Here is a 22,183-nt window from a genome sequence, read left to right on the forward strand (position 1 = left end):
TGAATTCTTTCTATTCGTTTCAAAATTGATGTTTAAGAAGTGTATAGACAATAGTGTTGAGTGTTTATTGCAACTCTTGCGATACAAACCTAGATTAAAGTATTTTTTCCGATAGCTTCAGGACACAAGCTTTCAAAATATATATCATGAATGCCGTATTTTTTTATAATTTTTTACCTCTCTCAAAATAACATAAAACATTACTCATAACCCAAAAATCTCAAATGGTAAGGAACTACTGCAACACATATTCAATACTCTATAAATTGAGTATTATCAATATCAAATAAAACACCAAAACTGAACTTCTACTTTCTACGTGTACAAATAATGTTGTTTGTTTTGTACAAAAAAAGAAAATGAAATGACAGTAACATATTTTATGCTGTACTGCTCAATACTGGAAGTGAAAAATACTGTGCCAATATTCTGTAACTTCTTGTAGAATTTTCAAACAAGATTTTTTACTCTGAGTTCAGAAAAGGTATTTTAAAATGTGACAAGAAATATTTTAATGTATGTTTATGGTGATATTGTTTTTTTCCAGACTGATAGTTTCAATTTAAGTAGTTTCAATATATATATATATATATATATATATATATATATATATATATATAATATATATATATATCTGGTATTAAGCAATTTAGATTAGATATGTATACATTGGAAATCTGCAACTGTAGTTCCTTTTCTGGGCTATTTGTTTGTATTAATAATGAGGCTTCCTAGTTCTGAATTAAGGAATAACACTTCATTATACTACCTAGTAAACGCTTCTTATATTTCAAAAACTTATATTCTTATACAAATTTGCATACATCTGAGTCAGATCCTGAAACATTTCCTACATATTTATGCTTGTCGGGGCAGAAGAAGAATTAGAATCAGGCATAGTGCAGTCTCAGTTTCCATATCACTTTTATATGAAAATAATAAAAAAAGAATCTGTATTTTCCAGCAGTACAAGAAGCCATCGTGTTTGCTGTTGTACCCGATAGACTTGCCATGGAATTCTGCCAATTGGAGAGGAGCTGGAATAGTTGGCATCCTCTTATTAACATCCGGAGCTGCTACGTTTAAGGATAACATTTGTTCAGTACTACAAGTTCAGAAGTTAAGTTTCCTAACCTGGTTAGGACTCCTCCAAGATCCAAATTTGCAATTGTAGTAAAATCCTGTTTAGTTATTCACCCTTTGTATGATATTGAATATTTTGCACTCGGAAACCTGCACAAAGTAAATACTGTATGGTTTGATTTTCTTTTTATTTAAGATGCGGCTTTTGCATGGAATTTTTTATTTTAAAATCTCCATGACCATGTTTTATCTCCTGCTTGGACCTGTAAAACTTAGATTAGGATGTATCCTATTGCATATTTTATACTTAATAGCAAATAAACTATTTGATTCGGCTTACCCTGAAGGTGAGGCTGTTGAACAAGAAGAGAAAAAGTAAAGAGGAGATTTCAGAGTATGTACGTTTACACTTTGCGACTTTATCGCTACGATAGAAAATAAAACCCCAACCACATACAGCGTCAGTGATTTGAACGTGCGCTGCGCAGCAGTAGACGAAATGCTTATGGAAGCATTTCACTCAATTTCATTATACGTACTTATGGAAGTATCATGAAATTGAGTTTTTAACTCGTTTTTGCTCTGCATAAATCATATGATGTAAGACTTTCACTTTCATACTGTTACTTTTTGACATTGGGTTTTTTGCTTTAATGCGTCAAATAAGAATTTGGCGTAATCGTATTACGTCTCATTAAGCGATATCATTTCCTCATAAAGCGTTGGAAGTTGTCAATTTAGCTAATAATTCCAATGACTCATATTTATAATAAATGGAAAGTGCTTTGTGGGTTGCAAGTGTGATGAATATGTGTATGTTTATTCTTCAATTTTGGGATTTTATTAAAATTCTACAGCCCTTTATTTTTATGTTCGTTCTGAGGTATTCTCGGTATTCGTGGAGATATGAACACTTAGACGCGTTATATTCTTTATGATTTTCCAAGTGGCATGGGTAAATTTTTTTATAATACCTAGTTGTTTACATACTGAGGGAATTTCAGAAGTATGCTGTAGAATGTAGTAGCAAACATATTTATTGTTTTATTGCTTATATGTAAATTATATTCAATTCGGCGAGCCGTAGCAACACACACATACACACTTCCACAACTGGTCGTCCAGTCCCTACTCATACTTCCTGTCTGCTGTCACTTTGGCACCTTGGCGTAAAGTAACTATTTTTAAATGTGTTAATGTATTTTTTTAAGCAATTATGCACTATAATTGTAATATGCACTATTATGCAATAGGTTTATAACAAATTCAATTAGTTATTTGATTATTATTTACCGCATAATTCATGAAAGGGTAAAGGGAAAGAGTCTAAACTAGTGTGCATATGAAATGTTAAGTACAAGAATGATGAGGTTAATACTATATAGCGCTATACATTTCAATATCACCTTTACCTTAGCATCAGCTTTTCGTACTTATACGTCGTATTTCGATTAATTTTTCTTTATTTTGAAATGAAGATTAAGTGGAGATAGAAATTAATTGCAGTATAGTTTTATTTCGTATTATTTCTGAAGCAATCTTAATGTACACCTTAATTTCAATCGCATTAAATGTTATAGAGTTTGCAAAATACATTGTTGCTTTCAACCTCTCTATATACCTAAAAATGGACCATTAAGCAACAATAAAATATTTTTGATTGCAGGTTTGGATAGTGGTTTATTGACTTGGGGACCCTACATTAACCTCATCACATGTTCACATTTACGAACAAAGGCCATTGCTACTAGAATTCGGATTCTGGAATTGCGCTTACGGATGATCTTAATGTTTGGAACTCGGCACCTTAGTATTTTTTATGAGGGTCTTCAGTACACAGAAGAGAACTGGGCTGGTGTAACTCGAAGAAGTTCCTGTAGAACTTCTAGCTATTCACCACCACAATACGCGAGCTCGTGTGAACCTGCGACAAAGCCCAACATCAAACGACACTATTGGGTGGGCTTGTTACAAAATTCGGGGTCAGTTTTGGAAACTTCTCAATAATTAAAAGATTTGGAAGAAAAGAGAGAAATGCTTCTACTGAGTTTGGGAGGACTTAGCCTGATTTACCTTGTAAGATGTTGCTTAGTGTTAGTTGTAGGATGTGTGATATGTGTTATATTCCCTTACTGTTGTGATGTTATATTTGTTTATTTATTTAAGTAATTTTAGTATAATTTAACCATTATTTTACATAATGCTATTGCAATCCGACCTTTGTCATACCGTACATGTAAAACATGTCAACGACTATAAAAGACGATTGATTGATTACATACAGTTGACTGAATTAAATAAGAATTAGGATTATAAGAATGAAATAATTATTAGGATTATTCACTTAGTGAATGATAGCCAACGAGAATCCTTGACAACAGCAGCTTTTGATCAAACAAATGGGGACGTCAAGACTGGTGTCACTAGTCTTTTTAATGATATTTTTAAAGTAATATCTCAGTATTATTAATGGAAGGAACGAACAATAATGGATTTTTATCAGGCCCATCTTACTCGTTCACATCTTTCTAGGCTCCTAAACTCGTCGGTTTGGCTGTTTTTGGCTGTTAATATAGTGTTCTGTCATATAACCTTTGATAACCTTTTCTTTGAGTAATCTAAAATTTAAAGTAATTTGTATCCATTCCACACCTATACTTTACAGTATCGGATTTAAGCAATATTTAAGCAATTCTCATTTAATGCCACGAACCAGAAGGCGTTGATTGATATGTAATTAATATGTATTGGTATGTATAATTGAGATACTACGAACGCCACTTAAGTGGATTTAATATTATCTTAGTAATCTAACACAATTTTTGTTTCAGATGTTAGATCGGGAGAGGGGGCTTTGCTGTACAAGGACGACTCGTTCAGTACACGCTGATGACATGACGATTTGGTTTAACGCGAACTCCATCAAAGAACTTGAAAAACTGCTTTCATCGAACTCAACATTACCATTGAACATTTCAAAAAAATCAATCTCAAAGCAAACCCGTCAAAATCGTCATTTGTCCAGTTTCGTTTGCGTCAAACCGATTAAAAGGAAAGTACCACGGTGATGCTGGATGAGACCGATATAGAAAAAGTATACTCTGCAAAATTACTTGGATACACCTGGATCGAGGAATGACTTTGGACTGCCACGTTGTCAGTGTATGCTCTAAACTAGCCTCCGGAATCTATGGTTGTCAAAGAAAAGCAGTCCGAACTATCGCAAAACTGCAAAAGAGAGAGAGTCGGTCAAACCAGCATTCAAAAGTTTGAAATTGTTGACATTACCCTGCCTCTACATAATCAAGACATGCATGTTTTTCAAATCGAAATGCGATCGCATTAATGGCAGTGATGTACACTCCTACGAAACTAGGGGCAGGGACAATTACCGGACTGTGAAACACAGAACTGTGACACACGAGCTTCATATTTAAGACAATATTTTGCCAAATTCTACTAAAAATTCCCCAATGCCAAAAGGCATTTAAAACGTGTCTGAAACAAGTTCTGATAGAAGAAGAATTTGAAACTACAGACGCATTTATGTTACACAACTGGGAGGCCTCTGAACACACTGACATGAGCTAAAGTTGGATATAATTTGATTACATGAGTCTGAATGGATCTTTGTATATCTGGTTGTGACTTATGTGTACCGTATGACTGAACAATTTTAGATTCTTAACGAAGTTAACCATTGTAAATATGATGTATATTGTCTGACGCAATAAAAACATTATTATTATTACTATTACCTAAGTATACTTTAGTGTTCCAGCTTTGCCTTGTTTCTGGAAGCATCACTCTGTCAGGGCTTTCCGTGATATTTTACAGTTGGGTTGGTTGTGCGCTGCTATCTGAAGCACATTTTACTCACGTTGAATTCACCGAGCCATTCTTACGAAAATTCCGATATGGATTAACACGTCAGGTGAATTGAATTGCAAACTGTCAGGATACGTTTGCGCGGTACTGTAAGAGATACTGCCGGGTAGATTGCCGTGTAAGGCGTAATGCAGTATAATGCTCTAAGGCAACAAGCCTGAGCTATAGCAGCCACCTGCAGCTTGTCCGTTATACATGATCTGGCCCAGGATATTTTACCCTCCTGAAACCCAAAGAAGTGGTGCCTATAGTTTTGTTAAATAAATCTTACCTACTAACAACGACTGAAGCTTTAGTAACAAACATTTGTTACAACAATAATCATCTATAAAATGTGTATCTTCTAATAGAAAGCAAGTTTTTCGAGATACTTTCAAAAGGCAGGCAAACAGACAACTTGGTAGGCGTCTGCAAGTTTTGGTATTTAGACTTGTCTGCATTTTTCGTAACCGGAGAAACTCGTAAATATATAAAAATGTATATATGTTCCAACAGTGCAAGAAGCACGTTGTTACCATAATTATAATTATTTCGTCACTAACAGCTGCTTTCGATTTAATTATGTTCATTGTCGACTTTCCTTCTTCCTCGAAAACTCTGTTAAATGTGAAATTTACTTTCTAATTAAATTTTTAGCATGCTTTCAAGGATTGCTGCAATTAACATCGTACAGTGATATCATATCTGGAACCAACTTAGCATATTTATAAGCCAGGCTAAACTGATTTTTCTTATAACCACTGACTGTGTGTTTTGGCATTCCCAGCGCTTTCTTTAATTTTCACTTCACATCCAGTTGTATCAATCGGTAACAAATTTGTCTTATACCCCTTACCGTTATGTAGAGTTGATTCTTTATACACTCTTATCCAGTATAAAAGGTTTCTGTACTTCATCAAGACACTTTTGTCTATATCCCTATTTTACTGACAATGACCGGATATGATGTCATATAGAATGAGTTTAGCCTCCATAACTGACAAAAACTTGGAGTCATCTGTAATTTTTTATTTTTTCAATGCATGAAGTTTTACAAAAAGTTTTTAGTTGACTATTATGGCTGTTTATTTACAAACATAATGCAGGGGAGATATAATTAAATCTTGAATTACACCTTTTAAATTACACCCTTTTACCACTTGATGTAATTTTATTTTCATATTCAATTTTAATGACAAGTAAAAAGCAAATAACACCATAAACCAAACATAAATCAAGCAAAGTCTTCTTGATCGACTGATGCTCTCAAAAAGTAAATAAATTAATTAGAAAATGGAACCAGCAATGTCTTCTATTCATCAGTTTTCATTTCAAATAGAGGAAACAACATATGTTAGTATATAACATGCATTCATCATTTTCCATTTCAAATAGAGGAAACAACATATGTTAGCATATGATATGCATACGGCTGTGCATTGCTTTAAGCCTGACACAAGCTTTACTCGTTACATTTCCAGATTTATTCGTTACTGTTTGCATTACAAATTCACTTTTTTACATTTACTACTCTGAACAAAACTGTAAGTTTTATATTTGTTCGGATTTGAGTCGGCAAAAGACATAAAACAAATTTAAAAGTTCCTATCGGTGTAATTTATAAACTCGATGTTTAATCTTTTATTACATTCAACGCCGGATTACAAAACACGCATCCAAAAGATAAATTTGTTAAGTGTTGTATTATCTTAAGGAAATTTATTTACATGGTAAAAATATTTATAATATGTATAATTATATAGTAAATACACTGTAATGTGCCGCATTGCTGTGTTGTATTACCTTGTGCCCTCTTCTATAAGTATACACATACCTTACTGCTACAGGTTTTCTCCATTCTTAGATTAAAACTAAAAGGACAATAAAACACCAAATTAAAACGAGATGGTAACGAGTTTATTAATAAACGATTATTGGTAAAATAATTTAGGTAAAATTAAATTCACAGCTTGTGATGATCTTGTTGGCCAACATTGTTAGCTGATGGGCGTTTTGCGCGCGTTGGATGTTATTAACGTGGAACGGTGCTTGGTGGAATAGGCCTATCACACATTCGCGACAGAAATGCTGAAACAGAAGGAAAGCATTTGAGAAACAAAGTTATATTTGGACCAAACATGAAAAATATAAAGTAGATGTGCTAAGGAGAAGTTTTAGGGATGAAGTACTCGTTAGTGTGCAGTTTGAAGATCGGAATGAGGAGCAGATGGTTTATGATAGGACACATACGGGATAAGGAGACAAGAGGAAGTAACATTTAAGCGATGATATATCAACGATATTAATTTACACAGTTATAATCTTAGTAACATGAAAGTTATTACTTATATCACTTACTTTGAACAGACATATTTGTTAAATACAAACATTTGTTTGTCAGTTATGTTGATTATTTATGCATCAAGCATACAAATAAAGATTGAAATAATTTTAACGATATCTGCGATTTTTTATTCAAAGTAAAACCTTCGGCTGGTGAGTATTATGCTAGTATCTGTAGGAATTAAAAAATCAAAGCTTAAAATACTCCTTTTTAAATATGCGCGAAGGAGTTATAAGTTAAATATATGCAAATCATATCACTTCTTAATTCTTTTCTTGAAATATGAGTTCGATTGAGTATTGTATCTTCAAGAAAATTTGTCAAATTCTTAAATTGTATTTTGTAAAACTGTTTCATTTACAAGAATATGCTTATCCGAGTAAATTCTCGTAAGTATTCAGATAATTTATTTAAAATATTATGAAATCTAAAAGTTGTAATGAACATTAGACATTTTTTGTGAGAGGAAAATGGATTTATGACAGATCAAAGGACTTCAATAGGGGAACAAAATATGGTAAGTATAGTTTAATTAGCTGCTATGTGTACGAGAAATTGCACACACAGAGTAAATTTAAAAAAATAAATTCTATATCTAAACTATTTATAAAACCGTATAAATTTATAACTTTTGTTTTCCCGTTCAATATAATAATTATTAGTTAAAATTTAGTTATTTGAAAAGGAAATTCAGTTTTTATTGAACAAAAATTCTCTCCAATGTAATAAGTTATGGAGTTATAGTTATGATACATAAACTTTTCTTCATTAGATTTTTACATTTACCGACATTTTAGACACGGCTAAAGATTTACTCAGGTTAACTTATGACAGTTTATGTTATAATATTTTTAACACAAATATTGAAAATTAACATATATATATATATATATATATATATATATATATATATAAAATTTCAAAAAAGAATTATCATATAAAACATTGAGCAAAACCATTTTAATGGAGAGAATTAAACAATTAAATAAAATAGTAACTTTTATTCAAAATTTTATAACTTGAATTTAAGAGTGGTTATATGCAAATTTATGTATGTAGATTGCTTTTTTATATTTTAAACACATAAAACATTTAAGCACATAGACATTTTATTAAGCGAAACACCATATAGAAGCACAAGTTAGATCAGCGAAGTAAATGTAGCAAAATCAAACAATAAGATATTTATAGAGAATTTAATGAGAACATAGAGTTAAGACAAAGAGTTAAAATTTTGTTAAAATTAGATGAGTTGAAAATTGCAGAGTTGAGAGTGTATTTTGTAGCAATGTTCTGTACACATATACACAATACAAATATGTTGTGGAAGTTGTCTGAAAAATAGAGAAAATGCTGCAAACTGTTACTTTTATTTCACTTTATAAATAAAACTGAACTAAATCACCGATGCAATAGTTTTAATGAAATTACAAAACAACAAGGCATATGAGGTTTTCTCTCATATGGGGTTACAGATTGCAGCTTTTTCATAGACAGGTAAAGACATATCAGAGTCGAAAATCAAAACACAGAATAACACAGAATCCATTTTTCTCCGTCGCAACTTACGAATTATCGATTGAATTGGTTTGTCCCTTAGACAGACATGAACTTCTTGACGAAGGCTGTAAACATAAGACAAGATGCAGGTAACCAACAAACTACTCAAAATATCAAAACACTACGAAAAAACAGGCATTTTCAAAACTATAAAAAATGTTGCCGCTAAAAATGTGACAAAACCTTTCGGAAAATGTGGCCGTATAAAGTCGACGCGTTTTTTTAATTCATTATAAAATTAAACGGGCAGTTTTGTGGTAGATTGATTGTTAAAAACACGAGTATCACAGTTCATTTAAAAAAATAATTGATTCCTAATTGAATGAAATGATTTTACAAATAATTGATATTAATTATTATTAAATAAAACAACTAACATTGTTGTGATTCATGATTAATATACTTTTTTATATTTGTTTTATGTATAACAATAAAGATTCAATTCTTCAAGCATAAAATTTAGATTCAAATTTCCTGTCAAATATTGTTTTTCTAATTTTAAAACGATATTGCTTTGTAAAAAACCTGAATATATATCAAAACCTTTGAACATATCAATGGTTTCAAATTCTAACCACAAACCCAGAGCAAAGATCACGTAGCGGGTATTCGTACAATGAAGTCGAAAATAAAAATGGGAATTACTGAGCTTTCAACTACAACTGCCCGCATTAATTCTTGTTAATCTAGATGAATAAGCAAAAAAGTGGCAAACTAAATATGCCAACAACTGAATAGCAACAAAAAATACAATTACTTGTTATTGTAATACTTCTACATAATACTTAGGTTTAAGGTACAATTACATATGAATATCATATGTATTGGTAAGGGTATTACGTACTAGGGGCATTACTTTAAGGGCATAATAAAACAGTTAAAATAAGAACAAAACACTTCATTAAACTCTACTACTAAACAAAATTAGTTAGTGGAATCTACTTTATAAAATAAAATAGACATTACAAAGTCAATTGTAAGTCTACCAGTAAGGGTTGGATAATGTACCAAGAGGAAAATTAGTAAACTGTAAAACTTACAATTTCCTGTAGTAACCATTAAGCCTTAATGTTGCTGAGCAAACATGTTGTCAACAAATACAAGGTAAATTTTAATTAACAAGCCCTATTACACCCGTAACCCCATTAGGTGGTAATTTGCTGATTCAGAAGAGCAAATACTACACCGTTCATCAAAACGGTAGATGATCTGTTTCCACTGTTATACCGTTTTGATTCGTAAAACATATAATACAATATGCATCTTAATGTATTCTATTTATTACATAGAGTAAGGGACAATCATTTTTGCTGGATGTCTGGCCAGTGGAATAATAAAAAAATACGAAGAAAGAAATCACAGGGGTGTAACTATAGAGGACATATCGGTATATATCCCCATTCACACGTTTATACATGAACATTTTTGTAATGATCTTTGGTTATAAAAACCCAACATTGATCGAAATATACACTTTTAACCTCCCCCCTCCCTTAGTTTTCTAGGTGAGGTTCCACACAGCTCTCAATTCCTGGTAGTCATAATATGAAAGTATCATAGACTATATTCCCTTGCCCAAACTGTCTAACTATATATACAAACAAATAACTTGTGAAATTAAGGTAAATGTGTCAGAATAGAATTTAAATTTTAATTGCTTCTAAAAATTCTTGCAAATTGAAATAATCTTTTCCAAATACTTGCGACAATTATTGTAGGTTTTGTAATCCAGACGGACTCAGGTACTAATTAGTACAAATATGGGAACGTACTAATTAGGAATAGAGATATTTAAAACTCCCATAATTCAATCCGATTTAAACAAATCTAAGTCATCTGTTTTTAATAGCGACAGATCTGAGAAGAAAAGACTTATTTACTTCTGGAGGATACTTACGAACATATGGAACGAAACCGTCTTCATCTTCAGGGTCTAAGCAGTCCTTCAGAACGGTCTCGGCTTCCTTCTCCTCCAATCGCTCACCTAAGAGAACACAAGTTTATTTTAGTATTTATGTTATCGACAAGAGTAATAGTATTTGTGTAACATACGAAAATATAATAAAGCCTTTAAGTACGAATATCTAAACAATGTTTTTAATTTTATTGAAACATCGTTGACATACGTTTTTGAAACAGAAACACAGTACATATTTCATCACGTGCATAATGACATATTAATCGCAAAACTCATTATAGTTGATTAAATAAAACCATTATCGTGAAACAGAACTTAAACACCTTTCCATTTTTCATTCTTAATATGAAAAAGGAGGTTCTTCATTAATATGAATGATATCAAAATTTTGCAAACAGTGGTCACATTGATATCTTTTAACAGGCTATTTTGGAATCAGCAAAGATGCTGATATTTTAGTAAGCCTAGATCTTCTAAACCAACATATATTAAATTGGTTATATAGATTTAATGAAGAAACATTATTTCAGGATTGATTCGTGGTATTCATTTTTTAAGAGCAACACCCACTTCATCATTTAAAATTTTATTTCTTTGCATTATGAATTGAACATGCAATTATACATAATAAAACCGTTAAATATTTACATTATCTATCAACTTAAATTCAAATGAACAAAATAAGCTGTAAACCATAAATTATATTTTTATTTATTTAAGTATCTGCTCACCCAGGGAGATGAGGATGTGTTGGAGCTCAGCGCCAAGCATAGTTCCGTTTTCCTGCTTGTCGTACAGTTTCAGACACTCAATGAAGTCCTCGTAGACTCCAGAGTCCTTGATGTTCTTGGCTTCCTTGAAGATGGCAAGGAACTCGTCCTTCTTCAGGGTCTTCTCACCTAACACAGGAAAAAAGGTAAATAGTTATTTACTTTATTATTTACTTATTTTAGGCAAATCCGATTGAAGATTTGATCATAATCCTAACATAAAAACACAAAATCAAATTTATTTGTTAACTATTCATAAACAAGATTTCTTATTTTTGTTCTTGTATAGGGATGCTGCAGTTTTACAGTGGTTACGTACTTTCTTTTCATTTTCAAAGTAGGCTAATTTATAAGATTTTGCAACATTAATTTGAATAGAGTATATAAAGATAATCTTTTTAATCTGCTCTCAGTCTAAATTCTAATTCTAATCCAAAATTTTAATTCAATAACAGTATTAAAAATATTGAGATTATGCACTGATACAGCTTCACGCAACCTTGAACAGACCATATATACGATTTCCATTATTAATGTTTTAGGAATACTTCCACGAATGCTACGCCCACCCTGATTGTTGGGTATTTAGGTACGTTATTTTAAATCTATTGTAAGTAACACGCGTAGTAGACGCGTAGTGTTATCAAAAATAAAGAATGCATTTTATGAACAAATAAAGAACATGTGAATGAAATATATTCTTACTTAGCTTTCTATACGGTTAAGTAAGTCAAAAATCATTGAACAGCTTATTGAACTCATTATCTAAATTCAAAACGGATGTACAGATACATTTTTGAGCTACCCTTAGAAATTATGGTGAAATCCAAAATATTGGTATATGGGGATGGGTTGTTGGAGGCAGGATTTTAAAAACAGTGTCCGATGCAAAGACTTGCATTTTGATGTCAATCATTGCAAAATTACAACTCTAGCATTCTTAAAATGTGCCAGTTCGTTATCATCATATCCTCGCCGCATTAAGAACCGAGAGCCATAATCTGATGTTTTATAGTATTTTTAAAGTCTGAATAGGTCCTGGGCTTTTCAGTATTTTTTCGCAACACGTAACATAAGTCATTGTAACTCTAATAACTATTTTCCTGCATCTTTGCAGACAGAACTAACATTTACTTGCTTGATATGTATAAATGCTTGAGAGTTCACTAAAAAATAATCGTCTTAACGTTTGATTGTGTGTAAGAGTGAGTAAACATTGTCCTCTATCACTTATGCACACCCACCCACACTTACCCTTCTTCTTGGTGCCGCCGAGTTTCTCAATGGTGGCGAGGGTGGGGTTGAGGTTGAGGGCACGAAGAGCATCGCCGAGGTTGACGGCGTCGATGGTGCTGGTGCCGACAAAGTCGTACACGTCGAACACGAGGTTCGCCCCTGAAACATTCAGGAGTCACAATGCCATAGTTGACCTCAATATCACATATGGGAAATCTGCTTACAATCTATGAGTTTCCATATATCTAGGCATATATGGTTACAATATCAAGTTTTACATATTGCTATTTATTATGGACTTCTCTGCTGCGATTCAATAAAAGACATATTCAAAACGATAGGACCTGTATTAAGTTCTCGTGTACTATATATAATTGAATTGAAGACCTGAAATTTTTAGTTGTATTTTTATAGTCCACGTTTCTCTCTCCCCAAAATTGAGAGTTTTTATTCATTTTTTTATTTAAAATGTCACCTAAATCAATAATGGAGTATGGTTTATTTAGTTTTCGAACTACAAATGTTCAAATGTTCTTATTGCGATTCCGTTTCTTTGATTTGCACTATATTTGAATTTCTATCAAAGCGTTAGAGAATCGTTAAAACAATAAATAATAATCTCCACCTAAATTATTTTAAAACAGCGAATTAAATAGTTCATAGCAATTAAAACATTTCAACTTTGGTAATAGGCAGCAACGCCATTTCAACTAATATGTTACATTAAGATTGCTCCAACTATCTCAATAAAATAGGTAAAACTATGCTTGTTAAGACTTGCAACAAATAGTAAATTGTATTTGAAATGACTGGTTTTTCAGATTGTATCTGTATAATTAGTAATTTTACAGAATAGCTTGAGTTTTGTCATATGGCAGCGCTGTTAAACTACTCTGCACGAAATATATAAATTGCCCTTGCCCAAAAAAGGTATCCTCAACATAAATGAACGTAAGAATAACAAATAGGTGTTAAAGGTGGGTCACAAAATAGAGCCTTTATCCAATTATAACCTAATCGATTATTTCCCCCCGGCTTTTTAAATGTATATCCTATCATTTACTTTTTACTTATTCAAATATGAAATAAGTAAACTATTTCTAAATATACATATTGTGCATAAACCATGCTACACATATTAAAATTATTGTAACACAGTTTCCTTTTTCTTGTTATTCATTCGGAATTAGTTTTACTTGAAGACTATATTGTATTTTTTTTGTAAATTTGGTTTAGATATTGTAAACTTTATATTTTTAGTCGACTACATTATAATTTGACACTCATCACAAAAATTAATTTACTCCCATAGCATGCTCGTGAGGTTAGACATAGACACTAGAGGTCGAGTGTCGGCGATGCCAGTACCAAAATAGCCTGCGCTGTTCACATCGCCTTACATAGACTTCTCTATTTATACGCGTTCTTCCTCAGAACGGTAACCTTGTATGTGAATTATAAAAATGTTTACAAAATTGAGATAAAACATACTGTGTCCTTTTATAATCTGTATTATTTGTCTCTCCCTGAACAGAAACAAATTTAAATATTTTGTTAGTAAAATATTGAATTTTTTAAAGATAATTTAAGCTACGTTTAAGAAAATGCTAGACAGATGATTTAACGGAATAGCGTAGCTATTCCTCTCAGCAAAGTAAAAAATCTGTAATTTTATTTTACTGAATTTTTCATCACTGTTAACTTAAGTTAACAAGTTAACGTGTTTTAATCTAGGAACTATCAATTTAAACATATTCTCTACTTTTTAATCGCAACATTTGAATTTCATAACCCTAAATCACAATCTTATATGATGTGATTTGTTAAATAAACTGGATTTGTTAAATTTATGGCGGTTCTTCCGAAAGTAACACACCACTTAAATTGGCTGGTCTAGTAAGAAACGCGTGGCTGAATTGTACACATACCGATTAGAAAAATAACTAAACAACCCAAATAGTATTATTATTATAACTATAGTGAAAATGTGAACAATTATATGTAAAAAATGTACAGTCTGAATTAGAGTACATGCCCATTAGAGTGTCTACAGTATTTATAAATAAAATGCTTGAAACATTTATTTATATACTCTATAATTCAACCTTCTAAAAAGTGTTTGTGTTTGTTGCAATGAACACTAGATCATTGTATTCTAATTAAAATTTTAATCAGGAGTTACGGATATAATTCTACTTTCTACTGGAAATAGAAAGATACTGTTTATATTTATATATTTTGCTACATAATTAATTTATATTAAAAGGTTAAAAACGATACAATGAACATGCATAATTGTATCTGCATCTATGGTAAGAGATGTAGATAACAGAAGGTTATATCAGCAGAAAATTAATAATGGTATGAACAACTTTTATTCAATAAGAAATGAAAGAGAGAGAATATGATATAAAAAATAGCTACAGGTATGACGGATAGAATGTGTTAGATTTAATACGTATTGCGCACTTTAAAATTAAATAAATAATCCTTCTTAAGGCGTGTTTATATACTTAAATAACACTACAGAATGATACAGTAACACTGTGTGAACTCTTTTTTTAAGTAATAATTTGATAAATATAAAAAAATGAAAGGTCAATGAAACCACAAGCAATTAATTTAATTTCCTTTAATGATATTGAATATTATTTAAACGAATATGTGCTTCACCATTTCTATAGGATTTTTATTTAACTATGGTAAATATTTATTTTATATATTTTTATCATATATATATATATATATACTACTATAATTTTTATTTTATTTATGGTAAATAACTAAAAGAGTTGATATTCAAAAAGTAAAGACTACCAACATTATTTTACTATGTAAAATTACATATTTTAAAAACAGCTATGAAAGTTTTGTAACTATATGTTAAAGTCGTTTGATGCAAAGAAACTTTGTGCCAAAGTTGGCGAATCGATTATCCAACTTCGCGTGACTAGCTTTATTTCGTGCAGAATAAATTTACTGAAAACGTAGGGAGCGGGTCTTTGGGAATTTTTTTGTTTCCTAAATTTTGCTATTCTTAACTAAGTAGCAATACACTATTTCATTGGTAAAGGTTAGTAAAAGAGTACAATTACTAAAAGGGTATATTAGTACAAAAGTTAATATTAGTGAAATTTAATAAAATCTGTTTGGATAAAGTTATAAAATAATTTAAATCGACATTTCATCGTCCACTCAAAATGTTTTCTGAGAGCAACCTCGAGTATAAACCGCACACATATTTTAAGTAACAATGGTGGATCTGGGGCTTAAGTAAACCGGAGCATGTATTTCAAATGTTTTTTATCATATGCTTATTAGTCATTAAGTAATGGTAGTTTTATCTAATTTCTGTGCCAATATTTTCTAATATGTGTCATACTTTTCATCAGTTTCACTTTATAGTGTTTTTTTGGAAATCCTGATTTCTTGCGTTGTTTACCAATGAGTGCTCAGTTTTAGTTTAATGAACACTGTTGGTTTAAAGTTTGTTATGCTACGTTATTAACTTTAAGTTGTGTTATATGAAAGTTGGTTTTTATTAGCCTATGGATTATTCGAAAGGATAACAGGATTTCAGACATTTTTCATCGTTATATGTTGCTGAAATAAAACATTACCTTTCAAGAATTGGAATCTATCATCTCCTTCAGGTTTAAATGAAATTTTTATACTCTTTGATAATTTTGGAGGAGGATATATTCTGATTCTCGAAACGTCGTGTCTTAATTTTGTAATGATAGCATAATGATAGAAAATGTACCAAAAACTTGACGTTTCATCACTTTTGGATTTCTGGACTGTCCTCTAAGTGGAAGGTGATCGTGAGTAGAATTTATAATAAAATTTAAGTTTCAGAAAATATACAAATTGAGATTGCAATATACGCATTGCTTTATTTTGAAAGAGCATAATATTCCAGGCAACGAGGATTTGTCATTGGAAAATCTTTAAATCGAATCTGAACACGGGGATATACTATTGTCAGTGATCTGTTTGATTAACATTTATTAGATAATGAGCTTTTTATGATATGCGATTTGATCACATGGTTGGATTAGATTCTAGGATTTGGCAAACTCAATGTAGAAATCTTGAAAAAGCTTAATGTCTCAAACATATTTATTAATTGCTCTTTTTTAAACCTTTACATTTGGACGTTCTGTAATATATTCCACTTTGGACCGTGGACATATTTAAAGTAGTTGGTTAGTAAAAGTAATAATCCAACTCCCCATTGTATTTTAAAGAACTGTTGACTTGTAAGTTATGTTTTTTAACTTCCAGGACCTCTTGTAAATTCAGTTGGTCGCTCGCTCTATACATTTTTATTTCAGAGATAAGTTGACGCATTTCAATTGTAAAAATCCTGGTTTCACTGTTTTAAACTATAGACTACTATTATTAAATTTAATAGTATTGAGTATTAACTCGTTCAAAAAATTCACAGGACTACTAACTAAATCTAACCTTTAAATATCCCTTTAAATTTTAAGAAAAGATAAAAGTCAACTTGTGTAAGATATTATTGCTGGTGGTTGATGAAGTGGAACCCTTTTTAAATTCTGGAGTTTATAAACCTTGGCAAAACTGACCTAGTCAATTAAATACTTGATTTATAATAATAAATCAAGTATTTAATCAAGTGGCTGAAATGGTTTAAATATAAACCATTTCAGCCACTTAACAAAGTTTTACATCACTGTTTCACTTTCTTGAAGTGTATAAACTAGTATAAAATACATAAGGATGAGTGAAGGTGCTATTTTACTATCCCTTTAAACATAATAAATGAAAGTGTTAAGTTGTATACTTGCACAACGGAAGATTGGATATGAACTAAGATTTTGTATTATTTAATTCTTAATCAGTTTTAATTATAATTAGTGTGAAAGTGTAATATTTGGCAATAGTCAGGTTAACTGTGGAGGAGTTGGAAGGCTGATAATGATAGTCGGTGTCGCTATGTGCTCCACACTAATAACATTAATGAATTAATAAATTAAATAATACTACATTATAAATGTTCTTTTATTTATTACATTATAGAGGAACATCGGTTTTCTATATTAACCTTACCGCTTTTTCTTAATATTGCGTGATGGTTAATCAAATGCTCTACTTTCATTTAAAAACGTTGCAACGCGTCACTGATGTTCCATTGGAGTAGTTTCTTTTATATTTAAGATCATAGCTCTTTGTCTTTTTTTATATCCTATCATATCCTAGTGATCAAGATTTCCTTGATCTCTCCTAAAGAAATTAAAGGCATCTCTAGTGGGATATTAAATAACGTTATAACCAGACATAAATAAAAACAATGTATAGACAAGAAATGTTTATAGGAAATTTTTAATAATTTTTAATAATTGTGTTTTTAATAATTTGTGGCCAAAATTACATTTAAATTGAATTTAATTCAAGAAAATGTCACGTTTAAATATAAAATGATACTTCCACGTGTTTATAAATTAAAAGTAAAAATATAATGTCAAATCCTCCAGTTATCCTTAAATGAACATACAAAAAATATTCATATTCTTAATACTTCAACTGTCTTTCTTTAGGCCTGATTATAAAATGCTCTTAAATTTAGCTTCAAATGCCTATCACTTTTCAAAGAAATGTTATATTTTTCTATAACCTCTGAAAACACATATTAACCAACCAAACACTTTTTAAATTCAAAAGCACAATCCTAATTGAAAAACGATTGCACTATCTCAAGGAAAGAGCTTCCGTAAAAACTTTTGATAAAAAAGAACAGTTTCAATAGAAAGATTTTTATTTTAACCCGTGCGGTAATTTCGATATGGGTTATTTGTTTTTTACTACTATTTTCACACTTTCTAACTTAATTACAATTAGTTTTAAATTCATTAAACAATTGTTAGTTATCAATCACATGCAATAATTGATGTATGTAAAATAATTACATTTCCTAAACTTAAAATATTACATCTGTAAACACTTTAATAAATCTATTGTAATTATAATTTAGAGTTATATCCTCTCGGCTCATCACTTACTCTCGAGATCCCTTGCAGACAGATCACCCTGAAAAATAAAAAATAAACATTATTAGTTCAACACAATCGTTTCAAATTACAGGTAGAAATAAAAGATTTCATTATAGAACATTATATCAAAGCGGATACACATAAAAATAAAAATACCTTGGATGAAAGACAATTATATGGTATCACGAAATAATATCAGTCAAACATTATCTATGATTCAAAGTTAATGTCCAACAAGACGTTTTCAATAACTAAATGTACGCATATCTTTAATCTAATTATAAACATATATAAATAAATCATTTGAATAAACTTTAATAACTTACACCTAAAGTTGGCTATGAGAGAATTCCGTTATATGATGTGGATATTAAAAATGTGAAAATTGTTTATAAATATGACGCCGCGGTGTAAAAACGGTATAAAAATACCATTATTCAACTACTTTAAACCTTTACAAGGCTAGATTTCCGATCCACTCTATATATCAGGTACTACTGTCTACTGTACCTAAGGTAAAATGGTATAGGATTAAAATATAATTCGTGATTGAAAAATGTTTTTCTCTCGAGTGATTTAAGAACGAATTCAAAGATTTAAAATAGGTTTATAATTTATTTCCAAGTAAACAGTCCGACTTACTAAATTAAAAAATAATACTTTTTATTGTTCAAAGCGTATAATTTCTTTTCATAAAAATTGTATGACGTATAAATTATTCGACATAAACAACATATATGAACTATTCATACAAAAAAACTTTCGATAAAGACACTCATGTTGTTATATACTAATAATAAGGCATAAGTACGCTAATACGTATAATTAAACTAGTCTAGACTCGTTACCTACAACTGAAAACTGCCTCCGATTGCCTATAATTATTCAATTTATAAGGTATCCGTAATTGTTTCAATTATGCAAGACCAATGCCTAATTTAAAATTGCCAACTTATCTAATGATTTCTGTGGATCGTCACTACAACCTAATAGTTATTATATGAATATTATTATTTATTCTTGAATAATTTAATAACTATTTATCGGTTTATGTGAGTTAGCCGCTTTCATATAAATTTTTAAAGTTATGAATAGGTGAGAAAGCAATAATTTGCGGAAATTGTTCTCACCGTAAGCTTTATCACATGTACAGTCGATGTTCATTACTACTATGTTTGCCTCACTGACCTACAAGAATTCAAATTTTCTTATATTCAATTTTCCATCTGGCCCGGCTGGTGACTGACACCTTCTGTAAACCAGGTGGTGCGTTGAAGTCCTTATGCGGAGATTGTACTACAGTCCAACACTAGAGACTTGCTTATCACGTCAATGCTTTATAACACGATATCTTTCTAGCACATTTTCTTCATCACTGTTCTTATATTTCTATAAACTATTTATTAACAATTAAATGTCAGATTTGTTGTAGCCATTCACTAGTTATATGTTATTTATTATTATTATTATTATTATGTTTATTATGTATGTATTATTAAACGTGAGTTTTAAAAGTAAAACTTAAGTATTTACTTCAACCCAACATCTACACCAAAAAGTACATATGTACACACTACCCCTCTGCTGGCAGGCTAAATAAGGCAAGTTTCGATGTTCGACTATTTGCTAATATTTCTATTAGCGTGAAGCTTTTTTAACAACCTACACGAAATCTTGATTTTAAAATCAATGGGTTTTCGTACCTTGTTCAATTTTAAGTAATTTCCTTGATTACTATTTTTGTGTAATTATTCAAAGCAAACTAATACCTTTTCAAGTTCTATCTAACATAAACGTCGAATATAAATTTCGCTCTCAAAATCCGTAACTATATTTTCATCTCTCCTTAAAAAAATTAAGAGTTACTCAATATTTTGATACTGAGAGTCAAAGTGAATCACTCATGTAGCGTAACACTTATAAGATAGCTGTATGATGTCGTGTTATATATTACGGGTATACTTGTATAATGCAATACATTATTATGTCGTTATATTTATTGTATTGCAACAATATGCTTATAATTTTAAAATGCTATGATGTTCTTTGTTTTGCAGGTAGTTACCATTAATATTCCAATGGTTCGTTATAAATAACATATAAATACTCATTGTTTGATCCGTTTCAACAAACCGTTTGAAATTTGTTTCAACCGAAATTCAATGATGTTACATTATTTTGGGAACAATATTTGTTACCATGTACATTTAATTTTTTCTAACCACACAAAAATCGAAACAAAATGTTTGAATAATTTATTGGCTTCTAAAAAATAACACGTTGACAGTTACGCTCAACGACAACGGCAGGTGCCCAACTCACAGCTGTGCTACTTGTGTTTATATACAGCTCGGGATGGTAACACCTGTGTGTTTGTTGTTGAACGCGAGGCTTTCTAGTGTCAAAATCATCTTTTCAATATTCATAGCGTTCCAACAGGTAACATTCTAATAAAACTAAAAGAATTTTCAATTACAATTTTTCATTTAGATACTTCGTACAAGTTCTTGAATCAAAAAGAAACTACTTTAAGACAGTACATAGTTAACTTTAATCGTTAAAATTAGAAGTATTTTGTGGATTGTATGTATAAGTGGGCCTACTGTTTAATTTATCCTAGTATAGTTTTATGACTTTGTAGTATATTTATTGAAAAGATCCTTTACCAGCATCAGAATTTATTTATGTTAATGAATCTGTTGCGATTGATTGTCATTGCTTCAACTAGAATGTACAGGTTCATAACATATTCATTTAGAATAAAAAATCAAAAGATTTTATAAGCGATTGCATCACTGAAAGCTTGAGCGTTTTTCATTTGGCTTCTTCACATTCACTTTTTTACTCATTACCTTTTTGTACTTTAGGAGCCCAATTTAATTTTTACTTCATTGTACGTAAGTCCCCCTTTTAATTCCTGTCTAAAATTCGTGTAGTCGTTTAGAACAATGCTTTGTTCCACTTGGCTACGATAATTTAAATTGTTTGATTGTTTTTAGTTTCCATGTGAAAGAGCAGTTTCAAAAAAAATCCGCTCCACTTGCACGTTTATTTTCAAATTACATTATTTGGCTGTGTAAAAAGTAAAACAGTTACACCGTTTAAACATTACCGTTTGGATTCAGATGCCACGGAAAACTATGCTATTCATGTTAAAATGTTTAAAGTTTCAGATAGCTGTCAGAAGTACAGAGACGGAGAGAGAGCTACTATACGTACCATAGTTGCTGTGAGAATGTGTGCGCGCTGGGACGGCTGGATCACAAGTGTGTGGAAGACCGGGTTCTTCCTATAGTCGCCCCTTCTCCAGGCCGGGAGGCTAGCTAATTCTTGGCAAACCCGCTCTCATTGTTTTAGTTGCTTTATCTAAAAATATGTCAGATTA

General features: G+C 30.8%; 1 protein-coding gene across 2 annotated transcripts; it reads right to left on the minus strand.

Moving 5' to 3' along the window:
- Window positions 1–6,845: 6,845 nt before the first annotated feature.
- LOC124369831 (myosin light chain 1-like) lies at window positions 6,846–22,156 on the minus strand. 2 transcript variants are annotated; one of them, XM_046827959.1, is made up of 7 exons: window positions 22,018–22,156; window positions 18,808–18,835; window positions 12,797–12,937; window positions 11,504–11,671; window positions 10,752–10,838; window positions 8,864–8,919; window positions 6,846–7,038 (listed from the first exon to the last, which is right to left on the minus strand). In XM_046827959.1, exons 1-6 carry the CDS (start codon window positions 22,018–22,020, stop codon window positions 8,891–8,893), a joined length of 456 nt encoding a protein of 151 aa, XP_046683915.1. In that variant the 5' UTR covers window positions 22,021–22,156; the 3' UTR covers window positions 6,846–7,038; window positions 8,864–8,890. The 2 variants fall into 2 exon arrangements, with proteins under 2 accessions (XP_046683915.1, XP_046683913.1); XM_046827957.1 differs by lacking the exon at window positions 8,864–8,919.
- Window positions 22,157–22,183: the final 27 nt, after the last annotated feature.

Source organism: Homalodisca vitripennis, chromosome X (assembly GCF_021130785.1).
Source record: "Homalodisca vitripennis isolate AUS2020 chromosome X, UT_GWSS_2.1, whole genome shotgun sequence".
Lineage (NCBI taxonomy): Eukaryota > Metazoa > Arthropoda > Insecta > Hemiptera > Cicadellidae > Homalodisca > Homalodisca vitripennis.

Coding starts and splice junctions, on each gene's coding strand:
- LOC124369831 (XM_046827957.1), bottom strand. Junction 11,672..12,796: donor CGGCGGCACCAAGAAGAAGG/GTAAGTGTGGGT, acceptor TTCCTGTGTTAG/GTGAGAAGACCCTGAAGAAG. Junction 10,839..11,503: donor ACACATCCTCATCTCCCTGG/GTGAGCAGATAC, acceptor GTGTTCTCTTAG/GTGAGCGATTGGAGGAGAAG.